This window comes from Cydia amplana, chromosome 18 (assembly GCF_948474715.1).
Source record: "Cydia amplana chromosome 18, ilCydAmpl1.1, whole genome shotgun sequence".
Taxonomy (NCBI): domain Eukaryota; kingdom Metazoa; phylum Arthropoda; class Insecta; order Lepidoptera; family Tortricidae; genus Cydia; species Cydia amplana.
In genome coordinates this window covers 5,055,793-5,083,719 of record NC_086086.1, presented here as the reverse complement: position 1 = coordinate 5,083,719, position 27,927 = coordinate 5,055,793, and the positions used below count along the sequence as shown (strand labels likewise).

General features: G+C 38.0%; 1 protein-coding gene across 1 annotated transcript; it reads left to right on the top strand.

Moving 5' to 3' along the window:
• Nucleotides 1-768: 768 nt before the first annotated feature.
• On the top strand, nucleotides 769-27,561 carry LOC134656415 (alpha-tocopherol transfer protein-like). Its single transcript, XM_063511941.1, has 6 exons — nucleotides 769-856; nucleotides 1,934-2,093; nucleotides 16,443-16,689; nucleotides 21,697-21,807; nucleotides 24,254-24,387; nucleotides 27,422-27,561. Exons 1-6 carry the CDS (start codon nucleotides 769-771, stop codon nucleotides 27,525-27,527), a joined length of 846 nt encoding a protein of 281 aa, XP_063368011.1. The 3' UTR covers nucleotides 27,528-27,561.
• Nucleotides 27,562-27,927: the final 366 nt, after the last annotated feature.

Here is a 27,927-nt window from a genome sequence, read left to right as displayed (position 1 = left end):
AATCGTTTTATTACTTGAATTTATGTACCTACACTGGAATGGAGCAAATACGGATTACATGCATTTAGGACCAAATGAAAGTATTAAAACGATTTCCAGCTTGCTGGGAATTAATTCTTCGATAAAATTAAATCTGATTGACCTAACATTTTACTGAATCTATTCTATTATACAAGGAACTCCAAATTCTTTATTTTGTGAAATCGTATGTTTAGTTCCTATTGCAGTTTGAAAAGGTATTAACAAACAATAACAAAAAAAAAACAACGGGTTGCACTCAGGAAGTGCCGGCAGAAGTGAAAACTCAAGGACTAGTGCAAAATGCACTATGTATAATTGAGGTTAACGCCATCTAGCGTTATTTCGTCGCATTACTTGAAACCCCTAAGCACATCACTGTTAGTACTCGAGTTATATTAATACCAGTTAGAGCGAAACTCACTAGATGGCATTTAAATCAATAAAGAAAAACTCAATGACATTACATGTAACAGGTCCGTCTTACGGTCACGTGATCGTCTTACGGTCACGTGATCTGTCGCGAGTTTAACATTTTTTCCCCACCTCAAAAAGTGCACAGCGCCGCTAAAGAAGTTTTCACTTCAAAAATCTTGAAAAGTGCATTTTATCTAAAAAAATAAAAGTAATGTTTTGAAAAATCTAATAACGAGGGTACCTATACCGTTTTCACTCCTGACACGGATGGATGGTCGGACAATAACTATAATAACTTTCTAGCTACTTTCTCTCAAAAGTTTCGCTTGTCAGATGCCGCAGCAGACTCCTGATTTTGGCCACGACGTGACCTCCATCAGGGAATGGCTGACCAAGGAGCCCCATCTACCTCAAGATTTCAGTGAGTACATACATATATACATATTAAAACGTTTTCATATTTATTTTGTTAAATAGTGACGAGAGTCAAATACCACACCGAAATCGGATGAGTAAGAATTTTGACCCACTTTCAGACTTCAGTAGAGCGTACCGTAAAAGCATAAAACTTACCGATTATAAAGATTTTATTTAATAAATGTTACTCAAGTCATTAGGTAAATTAGGTGTCAATTTTATACATAAGTAGTTAGCTATTTGCTGATTATTTTGATTAACTATTTTCGTAGAAGTAGTACATGTAGGTAATAGGTGTAGGTGTAGGTAGTCATTAGGTTTCACATTTCCATATTCCATATATCTGCTGTGTCAAAATAATTACAAGGCATTGCTTGACTTTTTTTATCTATTTCATTATATTCTAGTAACCTACAATAAAAAATATCACTCAAAATCATTCCATTATTTTACGGAATTTGTGTGAACTGGCTTCCGAAATAAATACCTACTTAGGTAATCTCAAAACAGGTTTTTGTATTTAGGCACAGTTAAGTACGAGGCAAAAACTTGCCATTATCATAATGTTGTGTTAATTTATTCGTTAGGTATATTTGATACGGAAGTAACTATATATTTGATAACAAACAAATAAGACTATAAAGGTAAATACGTACGAGTAGCGATCAGCGCCAGTGCAGGAAATCATACAAGGCGATAATACGGACGTTAGGTACAATAAAATATAGCCTTAAATAAAGGAAATACTTTTAACGTAGCACCGGTTTACAGTAGAAATATGAAGGATTACTACGGATTAGAAATGGGGTTGTTACAAAAATGAGCCCGTAAATTTCGTTAAACTTAATTTATTTAATATAAAATGAAAATACTACTACTACTACAGCAATGCTTAGAAATCTAAATTCTAGATTATATTCTTGCCCTACAGCTCGCCGCCTAATCCTAATAAGGTATATCCATAATATTTTATCTGTTCATGAGAGGATCAAACCTAGCCTTTGACCCTAGGGCATTGAGAACTTCCATGTCTCTATTTCAATTACGATGAAAAAAGACTTAAATAAAATAACCATTACAGGTGACCTGATGATCAAAAAATTCCTACACAGCTGCTACGGCAGCCTGGAGCGTACCAAGAAATGCATCGACCGCTTCTGCACCACGCGGGGAGTCATGAGCGAGATATACACCGACAGGGACCCCTGCTCGAACAAGCTGAAGACCGCCTTCGATGTCACGTAAGTAACATCTAGCACTAGGTACTACTACCACGGTAGCATGCACACATTCTAGATATATAAGCCAGATTAGGTACATCAATCAGTCAAACTGTTTATTTGTTAAACGTAGGTACAAAATAAATAATTGATGTTACAAAACAAATTCTAACGATGGCGTCATACAACTTGTAATTGAACATGTCATTGTATCTTCATAAAATGTGGGAAAGGCAGTGTCAGTAATGTCAGTATAATAATCCACAATTTAAAACCCAATTTAAAAACTGAACAGTATAATAATCCACAATTTAAAACCCCGCGAATATATACCCGAGCGCCAAGAGGGTTAAAGCGTCGTAAATACGTGGAACCATCCGCTAGCAACTACTATGGTAAAAGGACGCGCAGCTATATCACGCCGCGAATATTTAACGATTTATCAATAATAGAAGACGAATGTGGTAGTAAAAACATCTTCAAATCAAAAATTAAGAAGTTGCTAATAGGTACAACGCACGACTGTATAAATAGAATTCCTAGTTAAATATTACATAAATACAACTTATATACTGTGTCAATATCATATAATTACTTATGTACTAACCTTAGTAATAAATAATGTAATTTAGTTTAAGGTACTAACGTTTAAAATGAGTGCATCAATTCGCCGTTAAATGTAAGTTTGGCGAACCTAATATAAGTGTTAAATGTACCATACTTTTTGAAAATAAATTAAAAAAAAAAGTATTATACGCGTAAAGGCACAAAAGCATTTTTTCAGACTTTTGAAAACAGTCTGTATGAAAACGGTTAGTTAAATTGCCCCAAAACATAATACCATATCGTAATCTCGAGGTTACATACACGTGGTATGATGATGTGAGAAAAGCTGATGTATGACGAGGATGATGATTATATTACAAATACAAATACAAATGCATTTATTTCATTACTTTTTACATCAGTTCTTAGGTATAATATAAGGGTTAGGTAGGTAATCAGTCCATCTTAGGTATATGAAGTAAGTAGGTAAGTATTTATCTAAACATTGTGCAACAAATTGTGTAAGTAATGAAAAAGGTGCGGGTACAGCTTGCTGAATTTAAACCCGCCCTTGGTCAGCTAATTGGAATGGTATTAAGATTAAATAATTTTTAAATTATGAAATTCACAATAAAAAAAAACAAAACATTAGTATGTAACAATAGTTTCCTTACGGGGTACTTAATACAGGAACAGTAGGTATAGCATATGTTTCGTGTGGTTAGTATTTACCTAAAAGTTAACTTATATACACTAGTTACTTAGTTATATTATATTTACCTTCTAATAAAACGTATTTATTTATTTATTACCATAGCAGCCGAAAGATGAAGGCATTAAATTTGCAAGAATGCCGAAGCCAAAATATCGGGAAACAGGAAAAACAAATATAGGTACCTATTAGGTAGGTAGGTATTGACCTACATATAGTAAAACACCTCATTTAAAGTTTTTAGTTAGGTATAAGTATATGTAATTATTAGCTCGAAATCGTTTATCCTAGATATTAAAATATGTACCTAGATAAAATAAGTTTTTTATATTGTTTGTGCGAGTCTAAAAGGGTCGCGGACGACCTATCCGGGGCGCTTAGCTCTTGACCGAAACTTAATGCTCAATGCTCCGAATTACATATGATTCACTTTATTGTACGACTATTGCCTAATAACAATGGACGATTATTATTAATGTATTAAATCTAATACGTAAGCAAATAATGTGTGTACAAATATGGCTTACATTTCAATAAAGACAATACAATACTTTCGCACTATAACAGACTTATAATACTTGATGACCGACGTGGTGACTCAGTTGCGGAATAAGTATTTTACAATACGGAATAACAATTTAGAAAGATTAAGGCTCCTTAGATTCCGTCTTAACACTCTTAACTGCACCATATTTCTATATGACCTGCAAAGTGCTACTCTAAACGCAATAAGAAAATAAAATGAGATTCTTAAACGAATCAATTAAACAAATCTATAAATGTAAGTAGCTATGTGTTAATTTCGGCTATCTTTGATAATGTGCATAAAATCGAATGAGGTGGTTTTTTAGCATTAAATATCCGTACATACCTTTATTTACCTAATTAGCCAAATATATATGTAGACATGACTTACGATGGCTTAATCCAAGTTTATACAGTTTTTAAATTTAAATTTATAGTAGGTTATTGTAAGCATATTGTGTAAATTTAACTCTTGACACACGACAAAATACTGAATTACCTTCGTGTCAATCATGACTTGGCACCATGTCAGGTCATGCGTAATTATTTGAATAATAAAAAGTTGTACATACATAACAACAATTAATTAAGATTATCGGTTGGAGTAGAGCAAAGTAAAAGGTTTCGGCTCCTTAAAAAATCCGCTAACCCCTTACCGCATACGTAGCCATATATGGCGAATATGATTTTTCAACTCTCTTGACAGCTGTTAAAGTTCAAATTAAAACAAATATTTTTTATTACATGCATTAAGGGGCTAGAACATCATTTTCGGTGTCTTAATTAATGCTTCAAGGGAAGTATAAACTGTCTATATAATAAAAACCGGCCAAGTGCGAGTCGGACTCGCGCACGGAGGGTTCCGCACCATCAACAAAAAATAGAGCAAAAGAATCGTGTTTGTTGTATGGGAGCCCCCCTTAAATATTTATTTAATTTAATTTTTAGTATCTGTTGTTATAGCGGCAACAGAGATACATCATTTGTGAAAATTTCAACTGTCGCGGTTCATGAGATACAGCCAGGTGACAGACGGACGGACGGACAGACGGACGGACGGACAGCGAGGTCTTAGTAATAGAGTCCCGTTTTTTACCCTTTGGGTACGGAACCCTAGAAAGCTACCTAGTTCTATAGAATTAACTATTGGGGGCATATTTTTTTTACATTTTTAACATAACTATTGTATGCAAGGATTTTGGGAAATCTAGCTTTGACTGATAAAAGTTCTGATAAGACTTATTTGGACCAAAACATTAAATATACTTACCTGTTTTCTAATTTTGCCCAGGGGACCGGGACCTAATTCATTCTCCGTTAGTGTTAACTTTATTTAATTGAAATTGAAATTATTTATTTCAGGCACAAATCATAAATAAATAAATAATAAATTAATTCATTAATTTAAAAAGCATAGTAACAACATTTTGTATGTATTACCTAGTTATTAATTATTATTTATGTTATTTAGTGTTTATATTTAAATGTCTATTTATTCGTTATGCAGTGTTAAAATTAATTTGATGAAGTTTTTTACATATAATTATATATCTATCTATTTAATACCTTTAAACGAGCAATTCTTGTATATTTATTTATATACTTCGGGGATCTCGGAAACGGCTCTACCGATTTCTATGAAATATATGGTGGTTGTCGGGGGCGAAAAATCGATCTAGCTGGGTCTTGTCTCCCAGATATTGTTACATTATACAGCGCATATACTTATAATATATTAATGTAAAATGTAATCTTATAATTTCGCAGACGGATATTTTATGACATTGACTTGTAGTTGACCTCACGCTGATGACAACCTTCGGTAAAGCCGGAAGGGGCGGACCGTCTCATCGGAAGATTTAAACTGGCATTTTTGAGGCCACCCTTAGCCCCAAGGTACACTTGTAAGTTTTACGTACGTAACTAGGGACACAGCTATACTACAGAATGAGAGATGAATATCGTTGTCTTTCTAACAAATACCTAGCTTTGTAGGGACAAAGCTAGGTAAGTAAAACGAACAAGTTGTATCTCAGGCCTTAGTCCCAAGATACACTTGTAAGTTTTACTTACCTAAGTAGGGACACAGCTATACTACAGAATGAGAGATGAATATCGTTATCTCATTCTAACAAATAGCTTTGTCCCTACATAACTAAGTAACACTTACAAGTGTATCCCGGACCTTAAGCTTATTCTGACCTTGGCCAATTGGCCATGTGTGTTGAATCCGATCGACTATTGGCCGCTCCATTCGTCACCGATAATCGCATGCTATTTGCAATACATTGCAAATAGCATTTGATCAATTAAAGCTAAAAGTACTGCGTATAAAGCCCAAGAAAAACTCGCAAAGGAGCTAGCTAAATAATATTACATCATAATGCGAATTAAAAATAGATTCTTAAAAATATTGGTGAACTCAAGTGATCGACGTCGCACATTTTATTATTTTTATCGATATTCGCAGTTAAATTTTCGTTTTAGTTAACTGTAAAGAGTGTAAAGTCTGTAATAATTATACGTAATCAAAGTTCACGATATACTTGCTTATATCGCGAAGCGTTGTCAATAGCAAACCAGTGGTACTTAACTACGTATAGTCCTTGCACTTGAATTGCAGCTCGATTCAGATTAAACAATTCGTTTCGGTTTAGATCTCATTTTGTTACGACCTTGAAGATCGCACACGCTGATTGGTGCATAAGAAATGAAGTGAAAATCGTGCGTCAGTTGCGCGCCAATCACCAAGACGATCGTCAAGGTCATATCGAAACCAGTTCGAAACCATAACAAATTGGTGAAAGTTTTCTTGACAGAAAAAAAAACAAATTGGGTCCTATTTCTCAAGTTTACATTAGCTTACAGTGCAGCAATATACTTATTATATGGTAAAATGTGGTAGGTATTCTCATAAAAAAATAGACTTTAGGTGTAGTATCAGAGCGGCCACGTTTCTCAATAATGTCTGAATATGCACACTAACCCCGGTATTCTCATTTAACAAAAAAAAAATCAGGGAAAAGAAACGAATCAAAACATTACCTGCGTTAATTTTCGTGATTTTTTAAAAAAGTGCAAACCTAAAGGACATTGCATCTCTGAGACTTAGAGGCACAGAGGACACTGGAGAGTACTGGAGACATAAATGTGTCTCGTACGACTCTTACAATGGGGCTACCGCGAAAATAGAAAACCAAAATTTCGTCATCTTGCTTTAATTTAATATCCAAGGTATGTGAGAGTGATAGATCTCTAGGCTATAATAGTTATACTCTGTGGTTCACAAGAGCGGTCAACTCGCTTGCGTTTGACGAGCGACGGGAACACACGGCCACTTTGCACGGCCGGCCTTGGCATTACACGGCCGGCCGTAGCAAACATCGCTAAAGAAGTAAATAAATATTATCACGCCTAATCGATCGATTTTACATAATTCATGATTTTCGGGCCTATCAGATTTTAGGCCGAATATCAATATGACAGGTGACCCACATTATATTTTAATAAACTTAATTAAATTATTGTAGGTTGGTATGAATTATGTCGAGTTTGTAGAATGGATAGTTTACATGAACCACCACCACCACTGGTGGGTCACCAGTCCAACATTAAAACAATCTTAGTAATCGTACACATAAACTTTACAGTCTCTTTTAAACACGACGTATACTGCTGTATCTTAATTCGAAATTACAATCTTGTATGTTTTGGCGCGCCAAAAATTTCAGCAGTCTAGACCAAAACATTATTTTTATGCGGAAATCGAAATTTCGATTTAGCAATTGTTTTATATACTTTTATTATTCCGAGCGTACCTATGGCAAATGTTAACTGAGTTAAAATCACCAGACCCAGAACCCAGTTTACCAGTATACTTAGTATTGTTACTTGGCAAGAACATTATGTTTTTAAGACAAATATTGGTTGGCTAACGAACATGTACAATTAGTCGACGTCATAGATATGTACCATGTGTGGTACCATTCTGCCAATAACACGAAGAGTACTCTCTAACTTCCCGAACAGCCAACACCGACCGGTCCTGATGGAAGTGGGAATTCAAATACCAGTAGTTAACTCAATTCCCATCCCACGATGGAACTTCCAGAAAGCAAAGTGGGCCCCATTTGCAGCTGACACGGACGCTACTGTCAGATGGATTCCACCAAAATCAGAAAACTACCATAGATTTGTCGGTATGATTATTGCCACAGCCAAAAAACATGTACCACGAGGTTTCAGGAAAACTTACATACCCTGCTGGAATGAAGATAGCGAACGCCTATATAAGCAATACCAACAAACAGGCGACCAGGAAATTGGTCAGGACTTACTGCAATCCTTAGATGCTCAGCGAAAAAACAAATGGGTCACCACGGTCGAACAGATGGACTTTAAGCGTTCGAGCAGAAAGGCATGGAAGGTACTAAATAAACTGACAGGCAACTTTAAGTCAAACAACCACACTGAGAGCCAGAAGCTTACCGAGTCTATAGCAGCCAAAATTGTGGAAACTTCGCGAGTAAAGGGTGATCGAAAACATACTGCGAGTATCAGAAGAGCAGTTCTTAACCTGCAGAAGCAACTCCCAGTTGACGATAAACTTTCCAAACTATTTACCACTGATGAAATTAACTCTGCAATTAAACAGCTCGCCCTCGGTAAAGCTGCTGGGCAAGACGGTATCTTTAACGAATTCTTAAAGAACTTGGGACACAGAAGTAAAAAGTGGCTGGCTGAATTCTATTCCGACATACTGGAAAGAAACAAAATACCTGATGGCTTCAACTTTGCTAAAGTGATTGCCATATGTAAGCCAGGAAAGGAAGTGAACGATCCGAAAAGTTATAGACCCATTGCCTTGCTCAGCTCACTGTACAAATTACTGGAGAAGCTTCTGTCAAATAGGATCACCCCCTTAATCGACAAAGTGGTACCCGTTGAGCAGGCTGGATTCAGGAGAGGTCGGAACTGCTCGGACCAAGTGCTCTCCCTCACCACACACATAGAGGCGGGTTTCCAGAAACGACTTAAGACCGTGGCCGTTTTTGTGGATCTTTCAGCCGCGTATGACACGGTGTGGAGAGAGGGCTTGTTTTACAAACTCATGAAGACAATCCCATGCCGGCGGACTACCAGCCTTATAATAAACATGCTCGGTAACAGGGAATTTATCGTGTACTTGGGAGATAAGCAAAGCCGCACCAGGAAGCTAAAGAACGGCCTACCCCAAGGTTCAACATTAGCGCCCCTGCTCTTTAATTTGTACACCTACGATCTTCCCGATACCGTGTCCAGGAAGTTTGTTTATGCCGACGACATCGCCGTTGCACACCAACACGTGGGATTTCAGGAGTCGGAACAAACCCTTAGCAAAGACCTAGAAGAGCTAACCAACTACTTCAATATATGGCGCCTGCGGCCTAATGCCAACAAAACGGAAGTGTCTGCGTTCCACTTAAACAACAAGCTGGCTGCATACAAACCCAATGTTATTTTTGAAGGGAAAGCTCTTTGCTACAACCCCCACCCTAAATATCTAGGTGTTACACTAGACCGCTCCCTTACGTTCAATCCCCACCTAAGCAAGCTAGGTAAGAAACTGGGCACCCGAAATAACATACTGCACAGATTAACCGGCACATCTTGGGGAGCCTCAGCGGATGTTCTGCGCACGACTGGACTCAGCCTAGTCTACTCGGCAGGGGAGTACTGCGCTCCAGTTTGGCTAAACAGCGCACACACTGAAAAGGTCGATGTCCAACTGCGAAATACCATGAGGTGTATAACGGGGACGGTCAAGTCGACGCCTATTCGTTGGCTGCCAGCTTTGAGCCACATTCCACCTCCTCACCTCAGAAGACAGCACGCCTTGGTAAGGGAAAGCGAGAAAATAGTCCAGCACCCAAACTTACCCGTCTATCAAGAGTTCCTACACCCACCAAAGCACCGCCTGAAATCTCGGAACCCACCATACGAAACAGCAAAAATTCTGCGGGAATGTGGGTTCAATATAAATGAGGAATGGAGAAAGGACTGGATGTCAGATCCGCCTAGACAGTCCCTATCGAACTTCGACCCTACAAAAAAGCCAGGATGTTTTTCGTCTCCCAGAAAGGAATGGTGCCAGATCAACCGACTTCGAACTGAGCATGGACGCTGTGCCGATTATATGTTCAAGTGCGGGTGGCGAGACTCGCCAGAGTGTGACTGCGGAGCTCCAAAGCAGACTATCCACCACATAACAGTCGACTGCCCTAAGAGAAAGTTTATTGGCAACCATGAAGACTTGCTCGCTCCTAGTGAAGACGCAGCCCTATGGGCCAAGACATTGGATATAGTTCTTTAATTATTTATTACTTTCTAATACTTTAAGCGACTCGAATCTTGCCATACGATTTAAAAAATTAAAATAGATATGTTTACACTTTTGCACCTTACTCCTTAGTCCTTCGTAATAAGGCGAAAAATGTAAACATATTTTTGACGTCGACTGTACCTAAAGTTTCATCTAAACATTACTTGCAGAACTGATAATTATTTCCTACATATTTTTTTTTTATATATATATATATATATATATATATATATTTTAATGTTATATGTTTTAAATATAAATGTTTGTGTTTGTTTGTTTAATAATAATATTTGAATTTTGTACTTATGAGTCACCGTTACTTGAAATAAATGAATTTTAATTTAATTTAATTTTAATATTGTTTTTATTTATTTAAGTTGGGCCTTATTCTCTAATTCTTTTCGTTACCTTTTCCATGCGGGTATAATAAGTATGTGTTTTTTTTCTTTCAAAAGTTACATTAAGTAATTGTATAGTTTTATTTAATAAATTAAATTAAGTTGTCTTCCTAAGTCTAAGAGGATGATAATGAGTAGGTACCTTACCTAGGTACCTATTATTAATATTATCAATAACAATATAATTATTAAGGTTCTTTTTATGAGTAAGGAGTTGCATTTGTAAAAATAATGATCGTTAATCCAATATTTGATCGCCATGAGATCATGCAACAGATAACAATAATGAGTTTCCTGGTTCATTTTTTAATTCTTTGTTTTAATGACGACAGCTTGCTATGGAAATATTTGCATAATGCCAGGTTAAATGTATGCAAATAAGATGAAAAACGTCGGAATCTTTTAATAGTTACGATTGTCACATCATGTCATGACCCATGTAATAACTACAGCTACCTTCAACAGCCATTGGCTATTGAAACACGTCAACTTTTGTCACCACTATCTTAGGCCGAATTGGACCGCAGAAAACAACGCGTTATTAAAATGGTTCAATAACACCATATAAAATGCCTGCAACATCAGTTACTTGTATGTACAGTACATATGGTATGTAATAAATTGTATTCATCGCAAGTACACGATAATTGGTCAACACGTACAAAACGTTTCTTTTACAAACAGCGCCGTGTGATTTGCCTGCGTTTTTAGGGTTCCGTAGCCAAATGGCAAAAAACGGAACCCTTATAGATTCGTCATGTCTGTCTGTCTGTCCGTCTGTCCGTCCGTATGTCACAGCCACTTTTCTCCGAAACTATAAGAACTATACTGTTGAAATTTGGTAAGTAGATGTATTCTGTGAACCGCATTAAGATTTTCACACAAAAATAGAAAAAAAACAATAAATTTTTGGGGTTCCCCATACTTCGAACTGAAACTCAAAAATTTTTTTTTCATCAAACCCATACGTGTGGGGTATCTATGGATAGGTCTTCAAAAATGATATTGAGGTTTCTAATATCATTTTTTTCTAAACTGAATAGTTTGCGCGAGAGACACTTCCAAAGTGGTAAAATGTGTGTCACCCCCTGGAACTTCTAAAATAAGAGAATGATAAAACTAAAAAAAATATATGATGTACATTACCATGTAAACTTCCACTGAAAATTGGTTTGAACGAGATCTAGTAAGTAGTTTTTTTTTTATACGTCATAAATCGCCTAAATACGGAACCCTTCATGGGCGAGTCCGACTCGCACTTGGCCGCTTTTAGTATTTAAATAAGATCAGAAATCATGGTCATAAGATTTTTCATAACAATAATTTCTACCATTAGGATATAATTTCTTAACGCTGGAACCAGCATCTACTTCACCCATAGGTTAGTAAGACTATTTGCCGGTGGTTATATCAAGTATAGTAACAGCACCAGTCATGGGACATTTAAGAGGAAATTTGGAGTATTTGTGATATTTCCCTGATACCGGCAAAAGTTCTACCGCTTAGCGTGTTTAAAGATGAAAATCCTATCCATCTTTTATGTTTCAGGCGTGTTATATCAAAGATACTGCAATTAGTTTCCACATAATTTACAAATTAAAACTATGCCTTTTTTCTCCAGTCATGGACACCAAAGCTCCAGTAATGGTACCCCGGTAATGGACGTGGATCCAGTAATGGGCCCCCTATAATGGACATACCCTATCAGTATAAGATATTGGAACAGGGAATAAATTTTTGGCAAAAAACTAGTTATTAGTCATATTTGGTATAAGCTTTTATGAAAGAATGTATTTTTCTTTTCACAGCCAACTAATACTCATCAAGACAATTCTAACAAACCCAAACACAATAAGGTTGCGTTTATTACAGAGTTCCCATGGCCACCTCCTGTCTCCATCATGAGATCAGGTCCATGTTATCATAATATTGCATTGTCATCCGATTTGCTTACGTATCCAAAATTTCAACTCAATCGGAAATCCGAAAGTGGCTCAAATTCAACTTCCAAGATTTGAACCACACTAACTAACAGGCATGTTAAATAAAATTTTGTAAAAACGATATTAATTTTTTCTACTCCCGTACTTTTATTTGTCATTTAAAGGGTCGTGCACACACCTTTAAACCTCTCTCTTATAGTTGTCAAGACAAGTCTTTAGTCTATTCCCCAAAAAAGTATTTGTGCATACATCCAGTATCTTTTTGGCACTTTTACGATACTTCGTGTAATCACCACTTAAAAAATATTGTATGGAGTACATTGTTGCCAACCTAATTTTAATTGTCATTTCTGCCAGATGAGTGAACCATAGACATGTTTTGGTCACATCATCATCATCATCATCAGTTTTCATCTTTATAGGGCTGTATCTCCTAAACCGTGCGTCGTAGCGCAAAAATAATCAAATTTTCGTTCCCCTTTGAATCCCGTAAGTAATATTTAAAAAACACGAAAAACAAAAAAAAAAATTATAAAAAAGAAAGAAAAATGTTTATGGGTTGTATCTCCTAAACCGTGCGTAGTAGCGCAAAAATATTAAAATGTTCATTCCTCTGTAAGAAGCCCCTAATTAATATAAAAAAAACACAAAAGAGAAATAATAAAAAAAAAACAAAAAAAAAATTATAATGCTGTATCTCCTAAACCGTGCGTCGTAGCGCAAAAATAATAAAATGTTCATTCCTCTGTAAGAAACCCCTAATTAATATTAAAAAAACAAAATATATATATATATATTTATAAGGCTGTATCTCCTAAACCGTGCGTCGTGGCGCAAAAATAATAAAATTTTCCTTCCCCTTAAGAATCCCACGCACTGAACAACCTATCACATTAGGACATTAAACAATCATCATCATCTATTCTTATTATTATTTCATTGCATTTCAAAGTAAGTGCTTGGTCGTAGAAAAAGTATTGTATGCAACGTTGTTTAACTGAGTCAAAAAATACTCGTGGCGTCTTTATTAACAATTTTCGGCTTCACGCCACTCGCCTTTTTTGACCCCTCTTAAACAACGGTTGCATAAAATACTATATCCGAAGTCCGAGAAGACTTCCTGACATAGTTAGTAACTCATTATACCTACTTCTGTATTATTTAAACATGAAATTACGCCATGGCAAGCATCATTATGTAAATTGTAAGTTATCCCATCATAGGAGGTATGCAGTTTTAGAGCTCCTATAATGGGATTGGGCAAAATACCATTATTTTTTATACATCTCTAGAGACACAAAATAGTGTGTTGTATACCTTATTTCATGGTAAATGCAATTAACAAAACACATTCTAGTTTACACCAAGTTATAATTAATTACAATTTAATATATGAACTCACCTCTCTTAGCGAAGTTGTTAAGAATTCTTACTAGTTATATTTTTCGGTGACACGACAACTTTTGGGTTGACGCCAATTTCTTAAAAAGTAACCGAAATTAATAAAAATTCAAACTTAAACAGCTCTATGACTCTTATTTATGGTAAAATATTGCCAGTGTTCATAAACTACTTTTAGATACTTATTTTAGAGGATTTGTGGTTTTATGTCCCATTACCGGTTCCACGTCCATTATAGGGTCCATTACATTACTTATTGTAAGTATAAATAATACTTATGTAATGACTGAATATTTACACAATCACATCGCATGGTTTCCAAGTACGATCATGGAAAAGAGACTTATTTGCAACCATGTGCGCGTAAAAAACAATTGTCTTATTTAGCTACAGTGTAATGGACCCCATACTTATATCGAATGTAATTTGAGTCATTATGTGCCCTATAATGATGAGTTTACATGGCCTTTCAACCGTGATGTTATTATGAAAAGTTATTGTTTATAATCTAGCCTCATTATCTGACTCTGACACGTGTATTTTAAAGTATATGGCTTTTCACTCTTGCTTTTCCGGTTTTATATATGTCTGCTCCTGATTTACTTTATTTACACATAAAATAATCACTGTAGGTACTCACAGTAATTATTATATTCAGGGGTTTCAACTGCCTGTCAAACAAATAAGTTTGATACAAATTATAATTAAAATAACGAGTACCTACGAAGAGGCTCCACTCCTTTATGAATGCTTCGAGATTACGAATCTATAGTGATTCAGTAGTTAAGACAAACTGTCACACGAAACTTTGAGCAAAAAACAAATTGTCAGGCAACACATCAGGCTCATAGATACATACATACAATAATTATAATCTCAAAAACGAACTATCATTTTACTATTAAAAGTTGTAGAACAAATTAAATTATTATTGGGGGCGCCAAGCCTTCAGTATGAAATGCATATACAGTAGAGTCCGATTAGTACGACTTCGCATATAACAACCAACCGCTTATAACGACGTAAGTATAGGCACTTGTTTGGTTTTAGTATGAGCTACTATGAAAGTACAACCGTTTATTACGACTCCGCTTATAACGACCGATCGCTTTTAACGACGGAAATTGATTCAAAATCCGTCCCTCGAGTCCGGTTACAACGACGAGCGACGTAGTTTTTACAAATAAATAGGTAGTTGGTAAGAAGCTTGATGAAGCGCTGGTGGCCTAGCGGTAAGAGCGTGCGAACTTGCAATTCGGAGGTCGCGGGTTCGAACCCCGGCTCGTACCAATGAGTTTTTCGGAACTTATGTACGAAATATCATTTGATATTTACAAGTCGCTTTTCGGTGAAGGAAAACATCGTGAGGAAACCGGACCGGGCCTAGTTTACCCTCTGGGTTGGAAGGTCAGATGGCAGTCGCTTTCGTAAAAACTAGTGCCCACGCCAATTACTGGGGTTAGTTGCCAAGCGGACCCCAGGCTCGAGCCGTGGCAAAATGCCGGGACAACGCGAGGAAGATGATGATGAGTTGGTAAGAAGCTTACTCCGTCCCGCGCACCTAACTCCCCTCCCCCTTTTGCATATACGCAGCAAGATGAAATAGTTATGTGACTTTTCGTAATCTTGCAAACTAAATAAAACCCAATTCCCATTATTCATTCGAGCTTAAACTTCACATACATAGTACCTTCGAGCTGATCTGATGATGGACACATGAGATGGCCATAGGAACTGTGTGATAAAACAACGTCAGATCCCCAAGAATTAGGTAGGTACGACTTTTTATTTTACGGGATTCGAGTAATTTGCGGATGACGAGTGAGTTGACGACGCGTACCTTGAAAAGTGTGGCTTCTTCTAAACACACAAGTCTCTCCATTTAAGACAAAGTGTTGTAATACTAACGTAAATAAATATTTTAAAGGAAATGTTTTTTTTCTTTGATGGTCGCATAAGTATTAATAAATACAAAACGACGTAATTATTTTGATTAAAAAAAAATATATGAAAATTGGCAGTTCGTTTTGTACGACGTCCGGTTAGTACGACGTAATATCAGCGGTCCCTTGGGCGTCGTTATAACCGGACTCTACTGTACTTAGAAAAATTCGACCTATGCCGCCGTGACCCGGTGGCCGAATGGTTCAGGCACCTGTCGCGATAGCAGAGGACGCTGGTTAGATTCCAGCCTGGGGCACTGGAGGCCTTGGTCACTTTTTCTTTGTATATTTATTTCAGTAATCATTTTGGCAACATCAGTTTTTTTGCTGCGTCACATTCCCACGGGCAGATTCCCACGCACCGGACCCCTAAACCCTGCAGAGACCCTGCAACCAACCCTGTCGAGACTAACCCTGCAGCCAGAAATCCGAGTTCACAATGGTCCTATGGATCTATAGGTTAAGATAATTTTCGATAGTCGAATCGGGCCCCCTATACTTTATGCGAATATCTACTATACATCCGCCATATCCTTTCCAGGACCGTGGCAACATTCATGGCGGGTGACCAGGAGATCCTCATCCACCAGCTCGACGACCCGACGCTGGAGCATTTCGTGTTCTACGACCTCATCAAGGCGTTCGCGCTGCAGGCGGACTACTGGCTCAACACCTTTGAGAATTATCCAGAGGGACAAATCATCATCATGGACATTAAGGACTACTGTCTCAGAATGCTGCCCAAATGTAACATAATGTTCTTTAGGGATTTTCTACTTTATTTACTGGTAAGTTCGTAGTTCGTAGTTATATTATAATATTCGTAGTTGGTCTTTAATTTTATAGCTAAGATATCATAAGCCTAAAAACCGGCCATGTGCGTGTTGGACCACACATAATGGCATACCATGAAACCATTTTTTGACCCTTGAACTGGAATAACTTCCGACGCGCACACGGGATTTTCTGTGACTTAAGGCATCTGTTAGTACTTAAAATACGTGAGTACGTGATACGTGAGACCGGTTTTAATATATTTAAACTATAGCAAGCCCATGCTCCTCTTTAAGGTCCCTAAGCAAGCCTTGACAAAATTCATGGACAATGGGATTTAAATGTGTGTATAAATTTTGCTGTAACTGACACGTCAATGTGGCATATGTTGTTATAGCATAGACAAAGAAGATTGTAGTTAGATTTATAACTAAAAGCTGGGAAATATATTTAATATATGGTGGAAAGATTTGCTGGCTATGGATGAGGTCTTGGTGGCTCAGATGGCAGAGCGCTGGAATATCGATCCAGAGGCCGTGAGTTCAAGTCTCACCCAAGACAGTAATTTTTCCACTTTTACATTTGTTCTAAGCTTAGTGGGAAATATATTATTTCATTTAAAACGTGAAGGTACCCATTTAGGTTCTAGCAAACATAGCGGTGTTGTATTGGCATTACATTGTAGAACTAGTATTTTGCATGTTGCAAAGTAATATTATCTCGTGCATACAAATAAACACGGACACATCCTTTGACTACAAAATGTACTTAATTCTGAGCGCACATTACACAAGCCACATTAAAAGAACCTTGAATGAACAATCTTTGTACAATATATATACTTGGTCAATCAGATCTTGACATTAGAAAAAGGCGGCAAATTTGAAAAATGTAGGCGCGAAGGGATATTGTCCCATAGAAAATTTGAATTTCGCGCCTTTTTTACTGACAAGATTTGGTTCACCAGCTATAATAGCTATATGTATACCTGTTACCTCCCACTACCTACTTACTTACTTACCTAACCATAATATAAACACCCTCCTTAGATTTACCCTTAGAATATGGCCATGTGATTTAGTCGTGATCGTCTAGTCTAGCGTTAGGACCCCTCGAAGTGAACCGCGGTACCCTAAGTTCTTTAATGAGTATCAGCTAAATTTTGGACTCTGATTTTATTTACAATTACCTGGACTTTAGGAAAAGTATATTATGATATTGGAAGCACATTTATTATGACGCTAACGAGTAACTTACTAGAATAATTTATTAAAATACAGAAATAGTACTGAAAGTTTCCAGAATTTATTAGCGTAATGTAAATGGTGTTATATTTTACTTCAAATAATATTATTTAGGTAAATGCAGCATATATGATAATATGAATATAAAAAGAATATATTTGGTAAAATGAGTTTAAAAAGGGGGTTGGTAGAAGCCTGCTACAATCTATTAAGCCTCCGGGATAACATATGAGTAGCACTCCTGGGGTAAGCCCATTTACACTTAGCGTTTCAAGTTAATATTATTAACTACCAGCTTCTATACGAAATATGCTACCCATACGCTCGATGCAGGTTTGGGGGCTCCTAGTCCAATCAGCAAGGTCAATTGGAACTCCTACCCTACCTCTTTAGCCAGACGGGCTATGACCAACACTTCGGAACCTATGCGTGCCTAGATGACTATGAAGAGAAGTGTCAAAGTATCCATCAGTCATCAAAATTACTATTCTTTTTTATTTCAAAAACTACGGATGCGAATCCCATTTCCATTCCCCAGAACTAAAATATAAGCTGTATTTCTAGTTTTTTTAGAAGTATAAACGAAGTACTAAGTTTATTTGTTAAAAATATACTATATTTTATGAGACTGAAATATCAAGATGAGCATTATTTCACTCAGATCATCCTTTGGATTACTCTTGCCTGCCAAAGGTTCCCTAAAACAGCTAGACGTCGATTTTGTATCTCCGAATAGACTGTGTTCCTAATCCCAACTTGATATTTAAGATTTAATTGTGTAAATACCTTAGAAACATGATTTTAATACTCAGTACCTCGTCTTTACACCAGAAAACCAGAATTTCGTAAATAAAAATAGAGATAAGATTTGACATTAATTATTTTCCTCAAATAAATTAAAAGATTGGAAGATTTAACCAAATGAAACCAATTTCAGTATAGCGAAACCATAGTTGAAGTCCCTTAAAAGAAGAAATATATCAGATTTATAGACCAAGGCTAAAACGAACCCTAAATTCTGAATAATTAGTGTGTTTACCCTAAACCTACCCTTGTCCCTACTCTAGTATAACCAAAGCACAGTTCGTACTTACCATCGACCTGGTACTTTGGAATATACGCAAGTGTATAACGGCGACATACTGGCGACATAACGGCGACATACTGGCGACATAACGGCGACATACTGGCGACATACTGGCGACATACTGGCGACATAACGGCGACATAACGGCGACATACTGGCGACATACTGGCGACATACTGGCGACATAATGGCGACATAACGGCGACATAACGGCGACATAACGGCGACATACTGGCGACATAACGGCGACATACTGGCGACATAACGGCGACTTACTGGCGACATACTGGTGTCATATTGGCGACATAACGGCGACCTACTGGCGACATAACGGCGACCTACTGGCGACATAACGGCGACCTACTGGCGACATAACGGCGACCTACTGGCGACATAACGGCGACATACTAGCGACTAGCGACATACCGGCGACTGGCGACATAATAGCGACATAACGGCGACATACTGGCGACATAACGGCGACATAACGGCGACATAACGGCGACATACTGGCGACATAACGGCGACATACTGGCAACATACTGGCGACATAACGGCGACATACTGGCGACATACTGGCGACATACTGGCGACATAACGGCGACATAACGGCGACATACTGGCGACATAACGGCGACATAATGGCGACATACTGGCGACATATTGGCGACATAATGGCGACACAACGGCGACATACTGGCGACATAATGGCGACATACTGGCGACATACCGGCGACATAACGGCGACATACTGGCGACATAATGGCGACATACTGGCGACATAACGGCGACATAACGGCGACATACTGGCGACATAACGGCGACATAACGGACAAACATTAATCAGAAAGTACCAGGATACCATGACTGAGGAAGAGGTCATTTGCCCCGTACCTATTAGCGATATGCAACCGACGACCAGTGATTTATTAAGACAAATGTTTACCAAAAGTACCAGGCTACCATAATCGAGGAAGAGGTCATTTGCCTTATGGCGGGTGCCGACGCTCGCTTCAAGAAGAAAGATCCTAAGTCCTATTTTGTTTACTAAGCCATACGACCGTAATATTAAGGTCCACATTCGTAAAGTTCGATGCTACCAAGATCTATCCCTTTCACGCTTGCGTCTTAGAGAAAGACGGAGATATTCTCAATGACGTCTACGCACACATTCACAGGCAATAGTCGGGTAGTCAGTTTGAGTAGACTAAATTATAATAAAAGGGAACGCTTTATGGCCCCTCTACACGCACGAACCTGCAAGTGTTATTTTACTTTGAGATACTTTTAGCCTCTTTCCGAAAAACACTCCTGTGTGGAAGTATTTTACGTTCACCAGTAGCAAACATACTCAAAACATAGCGGGAAGTTTAAAATCTTAGGCGTTTTGGACCTGTTTGTATTAACTCTGTACTAGGAGTTCAGACTTCAATACGACCGAACGTCACGCTGTCAATGTCATTGTCAATCTCAATGCCAAAGTTCACACATTTAGGTTAGTTTCAACTTGAGATGGTTATTTTACGCAAGTTATTAATCTGAATAGCAAAAATTTTATAGTGGGTTATATATTTAATGAAACCACAAGTGGTGAAATACGAAACATGCACTTCAAGTTGTAATTGTGACATTATTCATTGGAATTATGCATGAAATACGCGACTGAAAGGGATTTTAGTATTCAAGGTATTTCTTTCTAGTTTGTGTGTTTTGTAATGAACAAATTAGGTTAATACTAGGTATGTAATTGGTATACGACCAGTCACATACCTACGAGGGGAGACTGAAATATTCGCGGCATAAGCTAGAAAAAAAATACATTTTTTTCCCATCTCTTTGGCAATTTAAATATTGCCGCCATTACTAACGACTATTAACGATTAATAATTCATATTTACTTTAATACTCTCTTTCATTTTTTTTCTAAGACCGCGAACTTTTCAGCCGCCCCTCGTACATCTCTTCTGTTGTCTTATTTGCTAAACAAATAGCTTGTAATAGCTCCTCTACACGAGGGGCCAACGCCGGCCACTCCAAGGGACGCATTTATGAGTTAGAGGGAGCAAGTGATATTGCTATCTCATTCTACCGCATGGCTGCGTCCCTTGGAGTGGCCGGCGTTGGCCCATCGTGTAGAGGAGCCATAAAGTTAGGGTAACATTCCATTTCTGACCGCAGCTGCACTACTGGTACTGAACGCGTCGCCGTTACTGTCAATTCCCATAGTAAAATGAACAGTAGTGCAGCTGCGGTTGGAAATGGACTGTCACCTAGTGTTTTTATTTTATAATATAGAGTCGATCATAGAGTCGGACTACGCGTGGACAACGCTAAGTTTTCATACTAAATGCAACGTAAAAAATGGCGTTCCTATGTCAAATCAAATCAGGCAACTAAGGACTAATAGATACACATACATTTTGGGAAATTTAATTAATTGACAGAGAGTTAACCTTTTCGACGCCGTGTCAAACACAAAAGCTGTCACGCTTACGCCACGTCACCGAAGTGTCAAAACTGAAATTGAACTTTATGCATATGCACGTAGGTCTATGTTGCTCTGTGGTCTGTGACCGATTAATCTGTCTTTGGCGTTGAACCTACGGTGCGGATATATCGGTCATTTGCGTCCAAAAGGCTAAAATTCCGTGATGTGAGCCAGCTGAAGTGTTTGATATTTCGCATTGCAGGAAGGCATGCCAGTCCGGGTGAAGTCCGTAAACGTGATCAACTACCCGTCGTACTACGAGAAACTGTTCGCGCTAGTCAAGCCCGTCCTGCCGGCGTACATTATTGATGTTGTAAGTGATCTCAGAAAAATCTTCAACTTGTTGGGGAAAGCCGTTAAATACTGAACTTCTGACGATGGTATTTTATTTTTTATGAAATTTGACAGCCGCTCATAGATGGCGCTCTCGACGATGGTATATTATTTGAACAGAGAGTTGCCTTCCAAGTGCATAGGCCAGAGCACAACGGCTGCGTGTGCCGTGTGTGTGTGCAAAACGCTGCATACTGGAAGTAAATTTCAAGCAAGCTGAAACACAAATTACACTTTTTAATGATAAGGATATCATTATTATTTATTAACTGAAATCATAGAGAAAAAAATACATAGATTGCTCACTCCATACATCAGTTTTGGTACCAAAGAGACTATTAATTTCAGTGTCTACATCTAGCATCGAGTAGCGGAACTATCAGTACTGCTACATCTAAGTATTGTCAAGTAGCAGTACTGATAGTTCCGCTACTCGATGCTAGATGTAGACACTGAAATTAACAGTCTCTTTGGTACCAAAAGTGATGTATGGAGTTAGCACTCTTGTCTTACTATATTTCTCTATGCTGAAACGGAGCTTAACCTCGAATAATTAACGGCTTGGCCACGACATTGAGTGACTTGCGACGACGGCAGCGACAACCATAGGTGGGAACGAAAGGTCCGATGGTTGTGTCTTGCTCCAACCTATGGTTATCGCTGCCGCCGTCGCAATTCGCTCAATGTCGTGGCCGAGCTGTAAGGGCGGTTTCAGACTAGCGTTCTATACGCGAAATGTAGCCCGCGTGTAATGGCTCCTCTACACGATGGGCCAACGCCGGCCACTCTAAGGGACGCATTTATGCGTTAGAGCAGTGGTTCCTAACCTGGGGGTAATTACCCCCGTGGGGGTAAAACTGGTATTTTACGGGGGTAATAAGCTAACCTAATATAACAATACAACAAACGTACACGTTTTATTAGGGTTCCGTACCCAAAGGGTAAAAACGGGACCCTATTACTAAGACTCCGCTGTCCGTCCGTCTGTCACCAGGCTGTATCTCACGAACCGTGATAGCTAGACAGTTGAAATTTTCACAGATGATGTATTTCTGTTGCCGCTATAACAACAAATACTAAAAACAGAATAAAATAAAGATTTAATTTGAGCTCCCATACAACAAACGTGATTTTTAACCGAAGTTAAGCAACGTCGGGCGGGGTCAGTACTTGGATGGGTGACCGTTTTTTTGCTTGTTTTGCTCTATTTTTTGTTGATGGTGCGGAACCCTCCGTGCGCGAGTTCGACTCGCACTTGGCCGGTTTTTTTATTTTTTTATTACCATTGGGAGGAGGGGTAAAATCAGGTTCCCTAGTTAGTCATAGGGGTAACCGAACTGAAAAGGTTAGGAACCACTGCGTTAGAGGGAGCAAGTGATAATGCTATCTTATTCTACCGCATGGCGGCGTCCCTTGGAGTGGCCGGCGCTGGCCCATCGTGTAGAGGAGCCATAAGAGCGTTGCGCCGAAACGACCATATAAGTAAGTACGCGCAGAAAACGTTCGACGACATTTTACTGCAGGGAACAAACATAGTCGGCTCATGTGAGCTTGCGTAAATGCAGTTGCTGCTTTTTTAACAATGCACGTACACATTAGAGGTCACAAGTGTAAGGACATCAAATCCATCTAGGTCAGCTTTTGCCTTGCAAAGTCTTAAACTTAATTTAATTATGTACCTCATGCCTACAGGACATTCAGATTTAATATTTTTTATGGCTTTGAACTGGTTTTGATACGACCTTCACTATTTAAGGATTAAGTACTTTTTGCAATTTTTGGCAGTTTTTTGTTTGCCTTTAGTTGTTTGGAAGCATTTCGTTTTCGCCTCTATTTTCCTTAAATATCCTCAACATAACGAACTACAACAAGTATTTTTTTTCTCGGATGCTGTTCAATAAAAAGGTTTGTGGTTATGCACTGCTTGCTAATGTTTTACAATCGCAGTCCGGCCCTATCCAACGTAGAGCTCTGGTGGCCTAGCAATAAAGCGTACGAAATGTCATTATATTATGATGTTTACCAGTTGCTTTTCTGAAAATATAATACAATACACTTACTTATGTAGTGTAGAATAGAATAATAAATAACAACAGCTTAAGTAAGACATATTACAAATAACATTATAACGTTACTGAAGAAGTTTCCACTCAGCTTGTAATTAACTTTTAATATATTATTAACTATTAAGGTTACACAGGTTAAGTAGCCAGGTTCCTTTAGGATTAAACCAAATTGATGTTAACTATAACCAGTCAGCTCCAAGACCACGGGGACAATGACGGCCTCGAAACGTCGGAGGTAATTTTAATGCTTAGTATCACTATTACGTAAAGTAAATAATAATGAGTGAAAATTGTGAACGTTTAAATCAGTATGATATGGAGTTTTTTTATCATGAACTTATCTGTAATTTCCATGTTCAGATCAAGTTCCACCCGGACCAGAGCAGCTTGCACAAGAGCGTCAGCAAGCAGTACCTGCCGTCGGAGTACGGTGGCGAGGCGGGCAGCATGCGGGCGCAGCACTGCGACTTCGTCAAGAAAATACAAGACCAAAGGTACGTTTACTGCTTATGTACGGAATGTCATTCTCACCTCAGAACATACACCTGCGAGGCGGGTAGCATGCGGGGACAGCACTGCAACTTCGTCAAGAAAATACAAGACCAAAGGTACGTTTACTGCTTATATACGGAATGTCGGTCTCACCTCAGAACCTGCACAAGGGTGTCAGCATGCAGTACCTGCTGTCGGAGTACGGCGGCGAGGCGGGCAGCATGCGGGCGCAGCACTGCGACTTCGGCAAGAAGATACAAGACCATAGGTACGTTTACTGCTTATGTACGGAATATCATTCTCACCTCAGAACATACACTTGCGAGGCGGGCAGCATGCGGGCGCAGCACTGCGACTTCGGCAAGAAGATACAAGACCAAAGGTAAGTTTACTGCTTATGTACGGAATGTCATTCTCACCTCTGAACCTGCACAAGGGTGTCAGCATGCAGTACCTGCTGTCGGAGTACGGCGGCGAGGCGGGCAGCATGCGGGCGCAGCACTGCGACTTCGTCAAGAAAATACAAGACCAAAGGTACGTTTACTGCTTATGTACGGAATGTCATTCTCACCTCAGAACATACACCTGCGAGGCGGGCAGCATGCGGGCGCAGCACTGCGACTTCGTCAAGAAGATACAAGACGAAAGGTACGTTTACTGCTTATGTACGGAATGTCATTCTCACCTCAGAACGTGCACAAGTGCATCAACAAGCAGTACCTGCTGTCGGAGTACGGCGGCGAGGCGGGCAGCATGCGGGCGCAGCACTGCGACTTCGTCTAAACAAAAGGTACCTAACCTACTACTTTATGTCCGAAATATAATTTTTGTATTAGATACAGGGAAAAACAACAGAACAGAAATTGCACTTTTTCACAACTTCAAGGGCAAATATACCAAATACAAAATGTTTGATGATTAACAATAATTTAAATTAAATTCATGATATAAGTTTAGTTACAATTGCAAATGTTTAATTTATTGACTTTATATTATTAGTAGTTTAGTTTAGCATAGTGATTGCGAATAGGAATCTAAAGACTGCCTCACAAAAAAATCAAGATATATTCGACACCCTCTGTAAGTGGTCACATGACGTTGGCCTAATCCTGAATGCGGATAAAACGAAGGCTATGCACATACGCTCTTCACATAACAAACTTTCCTACATTCCAGTAATTAAGGCACACTCACATAGTTGCCTACACATACAACACATAAACTGCGACTGCCCTACTATAGATTCTGTGAAAGAACATATGTACATTGGTTTATTAATTGATTATCGGTTCAATTGGCAACCACATACTGAATACGTATTCAATAAACTTAGATCTGTCCTAGGAAGGCTAACAATTTTAAGACATAACATAAGATACCATACAACACCTTACGAATGTTATACCTCTCTCTGGCTGAATCGGTAAACGATATGGGCTAAACAGCTACGGAAGATCATATAAAACCAATCTTGCTAAAATATATAACCTACAGAACACTGTTGAAAACCATTGTGCCTAACAATATAAAAACAAAACATAGTGATGGCTATTCCCACCTTTTCCAATTTTGTAACGTGCTTCCCGTACAAAACCTAGTCAAGTTAGCAATGCTTAAAGAAAATTGCAAGGATAATATATCCGATTTAAAAGAATACACCTAACCTAATCTAACTCACATCGATTTATATTACCACCAACAAAAAATGTCTACGGTATGAGAACCAACTATTATTTGCTTCCAAAAATATTAAACACCCTTCCGAAACATTTACAAGATAACCAATCCTGAATGAAATAAAGATGTAAAATAAAAAAATACCTGTTATCATCTAGTAATTATGAATATATTTTATAAAACGTAACTTTAATGTAACATGTGTACAATTTTATAACATAAGTACCTATGTATTTAGTCCGAACTCTAGCTGTAAACAAGCCATTTTTGGCTTAGCAGTTAAGATACATGAAACTCTGCGATTAATTTAATTATTTAGAACTTTAATAAATAAAAATAAAAAATATAGTATTTATTATTCTACATTAATCAATACGAATTTATATTATGATCGTCAATTATTCCTAAATAATTTGGCATACAATTACAAACAATTTTATTACGTACGAGATGTCAACAATGGTAATCTAAACTAGGCACTAGGTAGGGTAGGCAAAGACAAGCGAAAGTATTTATACTATGGAAGGTTAATTTATTTTCCTTCCTTAAAGGAAAATCTTCATCAACACACTGTAATCAATGTATCTAATCATAATCAGACACCTACGAAGTAAGTATGTACCTACTTCATTTTGTTACGTAACTCTTTTCCATTGTTGTCTTGTAGTACGCCTAGATATACTAGGCGTATGGCTATAGCTCTAATAGGTTATAGGCTCGATTTATAACTGGATCTTTAATAACAGGTCATACCAACCTGACCTGATCCTTAAGTATATTGCGTCTTAACCCAACATAGCCCCAGAACTCTATTTTAGATCCAAGTGATCCGTACGTTTTCGAGGTTTTCGATTGTCGAATTGGGCCCCAGAACAGAATGTATAGTTGTATACTTGTTTAGGTACGGTCAGCATCAAAAGTAGCGAATCCTAGTACGCTTCAAACTATTTAATTCACAAGCAGCTTAAAGCAGCTTCAGCTTTTTGATAAAGGCTTCTTTTAAATAAGTAGATATAAAAAAAGCAGCTTAATAAAAAGAGATAAGGTCATTGTGGATAATTCCGTCGTTGGGGCTTTACCACCTATTAGCGTTATTTCTCGAACAACGAACAATTTTGATAGTTTCATCGACAAAGCAGCGATTGCTTTTAGTTTTAGCAATTAAAAGCCGATGTTTTTTGCCTACGATTGAAAATCACACGCTCACGCGCTCGTGGACGGAATAGTCCCTATGACGGAATTAGCCACCTGTATTGACCTTATGTATGTCTCTGTACCTGTGTAGAACAATTAGACTGAAACAGATACAGATATGCGTCTATATTCATTCATAGAATTAATAAAAATATTTTATTTCAGAGATTATTACAAGAATGACAATCTCTGGAAGGCTGACCTAAAGAAGAAACCGAAAGGAATTGAGAGCGCTATGACTGGATCATTCAAGACACTGTCTATTGACTAGGCTTCATACTTTCCTTAGTTACATATACCTACATATACATAGAGCTTTATGAAGCAAAATAAATATAAAGGGGCCATGTAGGTAGTTACTACTGTACCTAAATGCAACGCGCGTTAGAATATGCGACACTAGTCTGGCTTGCAATAATTATTAGGATGTGATTTTAAAAAACAACTATGTACGTAGTTGTGTTTCGGTGTTGTTTACATGTACCTAAAAGGATTTTCTTAAAAAAATAGTTATAGGTACCTGTTTTTGTTGTTTTTTGTGAGTCGCTTCGTGGTCTGGCCCCTGACCGTTACCTGGTAATTGGTACCAAATGTTTGACGACTGTATATCAAATCGAAATATTAATATATTTTTTGCGCACCGGTCTGCAAAATTTGACTAACTTAGAATC

What these genes read in the sequence shown, in the direction of transcription:
- LOC134656415 (XM_063511941.1), top strand. Translation starts at nt 769, where the DNA reads ATGCCGCAGCAGACTCCTGATTTTGGCCACGACGTGACCTCCATCAGG. An exon ending in AAGACCGCCTTCGATGTCAC is followed by an intron (nt 2,094 to 16,442) that starts GTAAGTAACATC and finishes TATCCTTTCCAG; the next exon opens with GACCGTGGCAACATTCATGG. An exon ending in ATTTTCTACTTTATTTACTG is followed by an intron (nt 16,690 to 21,696) that starts GTAAGTTCGTAG and finishes TTCGCATTGCAG; the next exon opens with GAAGGCATGCCAGTCCGGGT.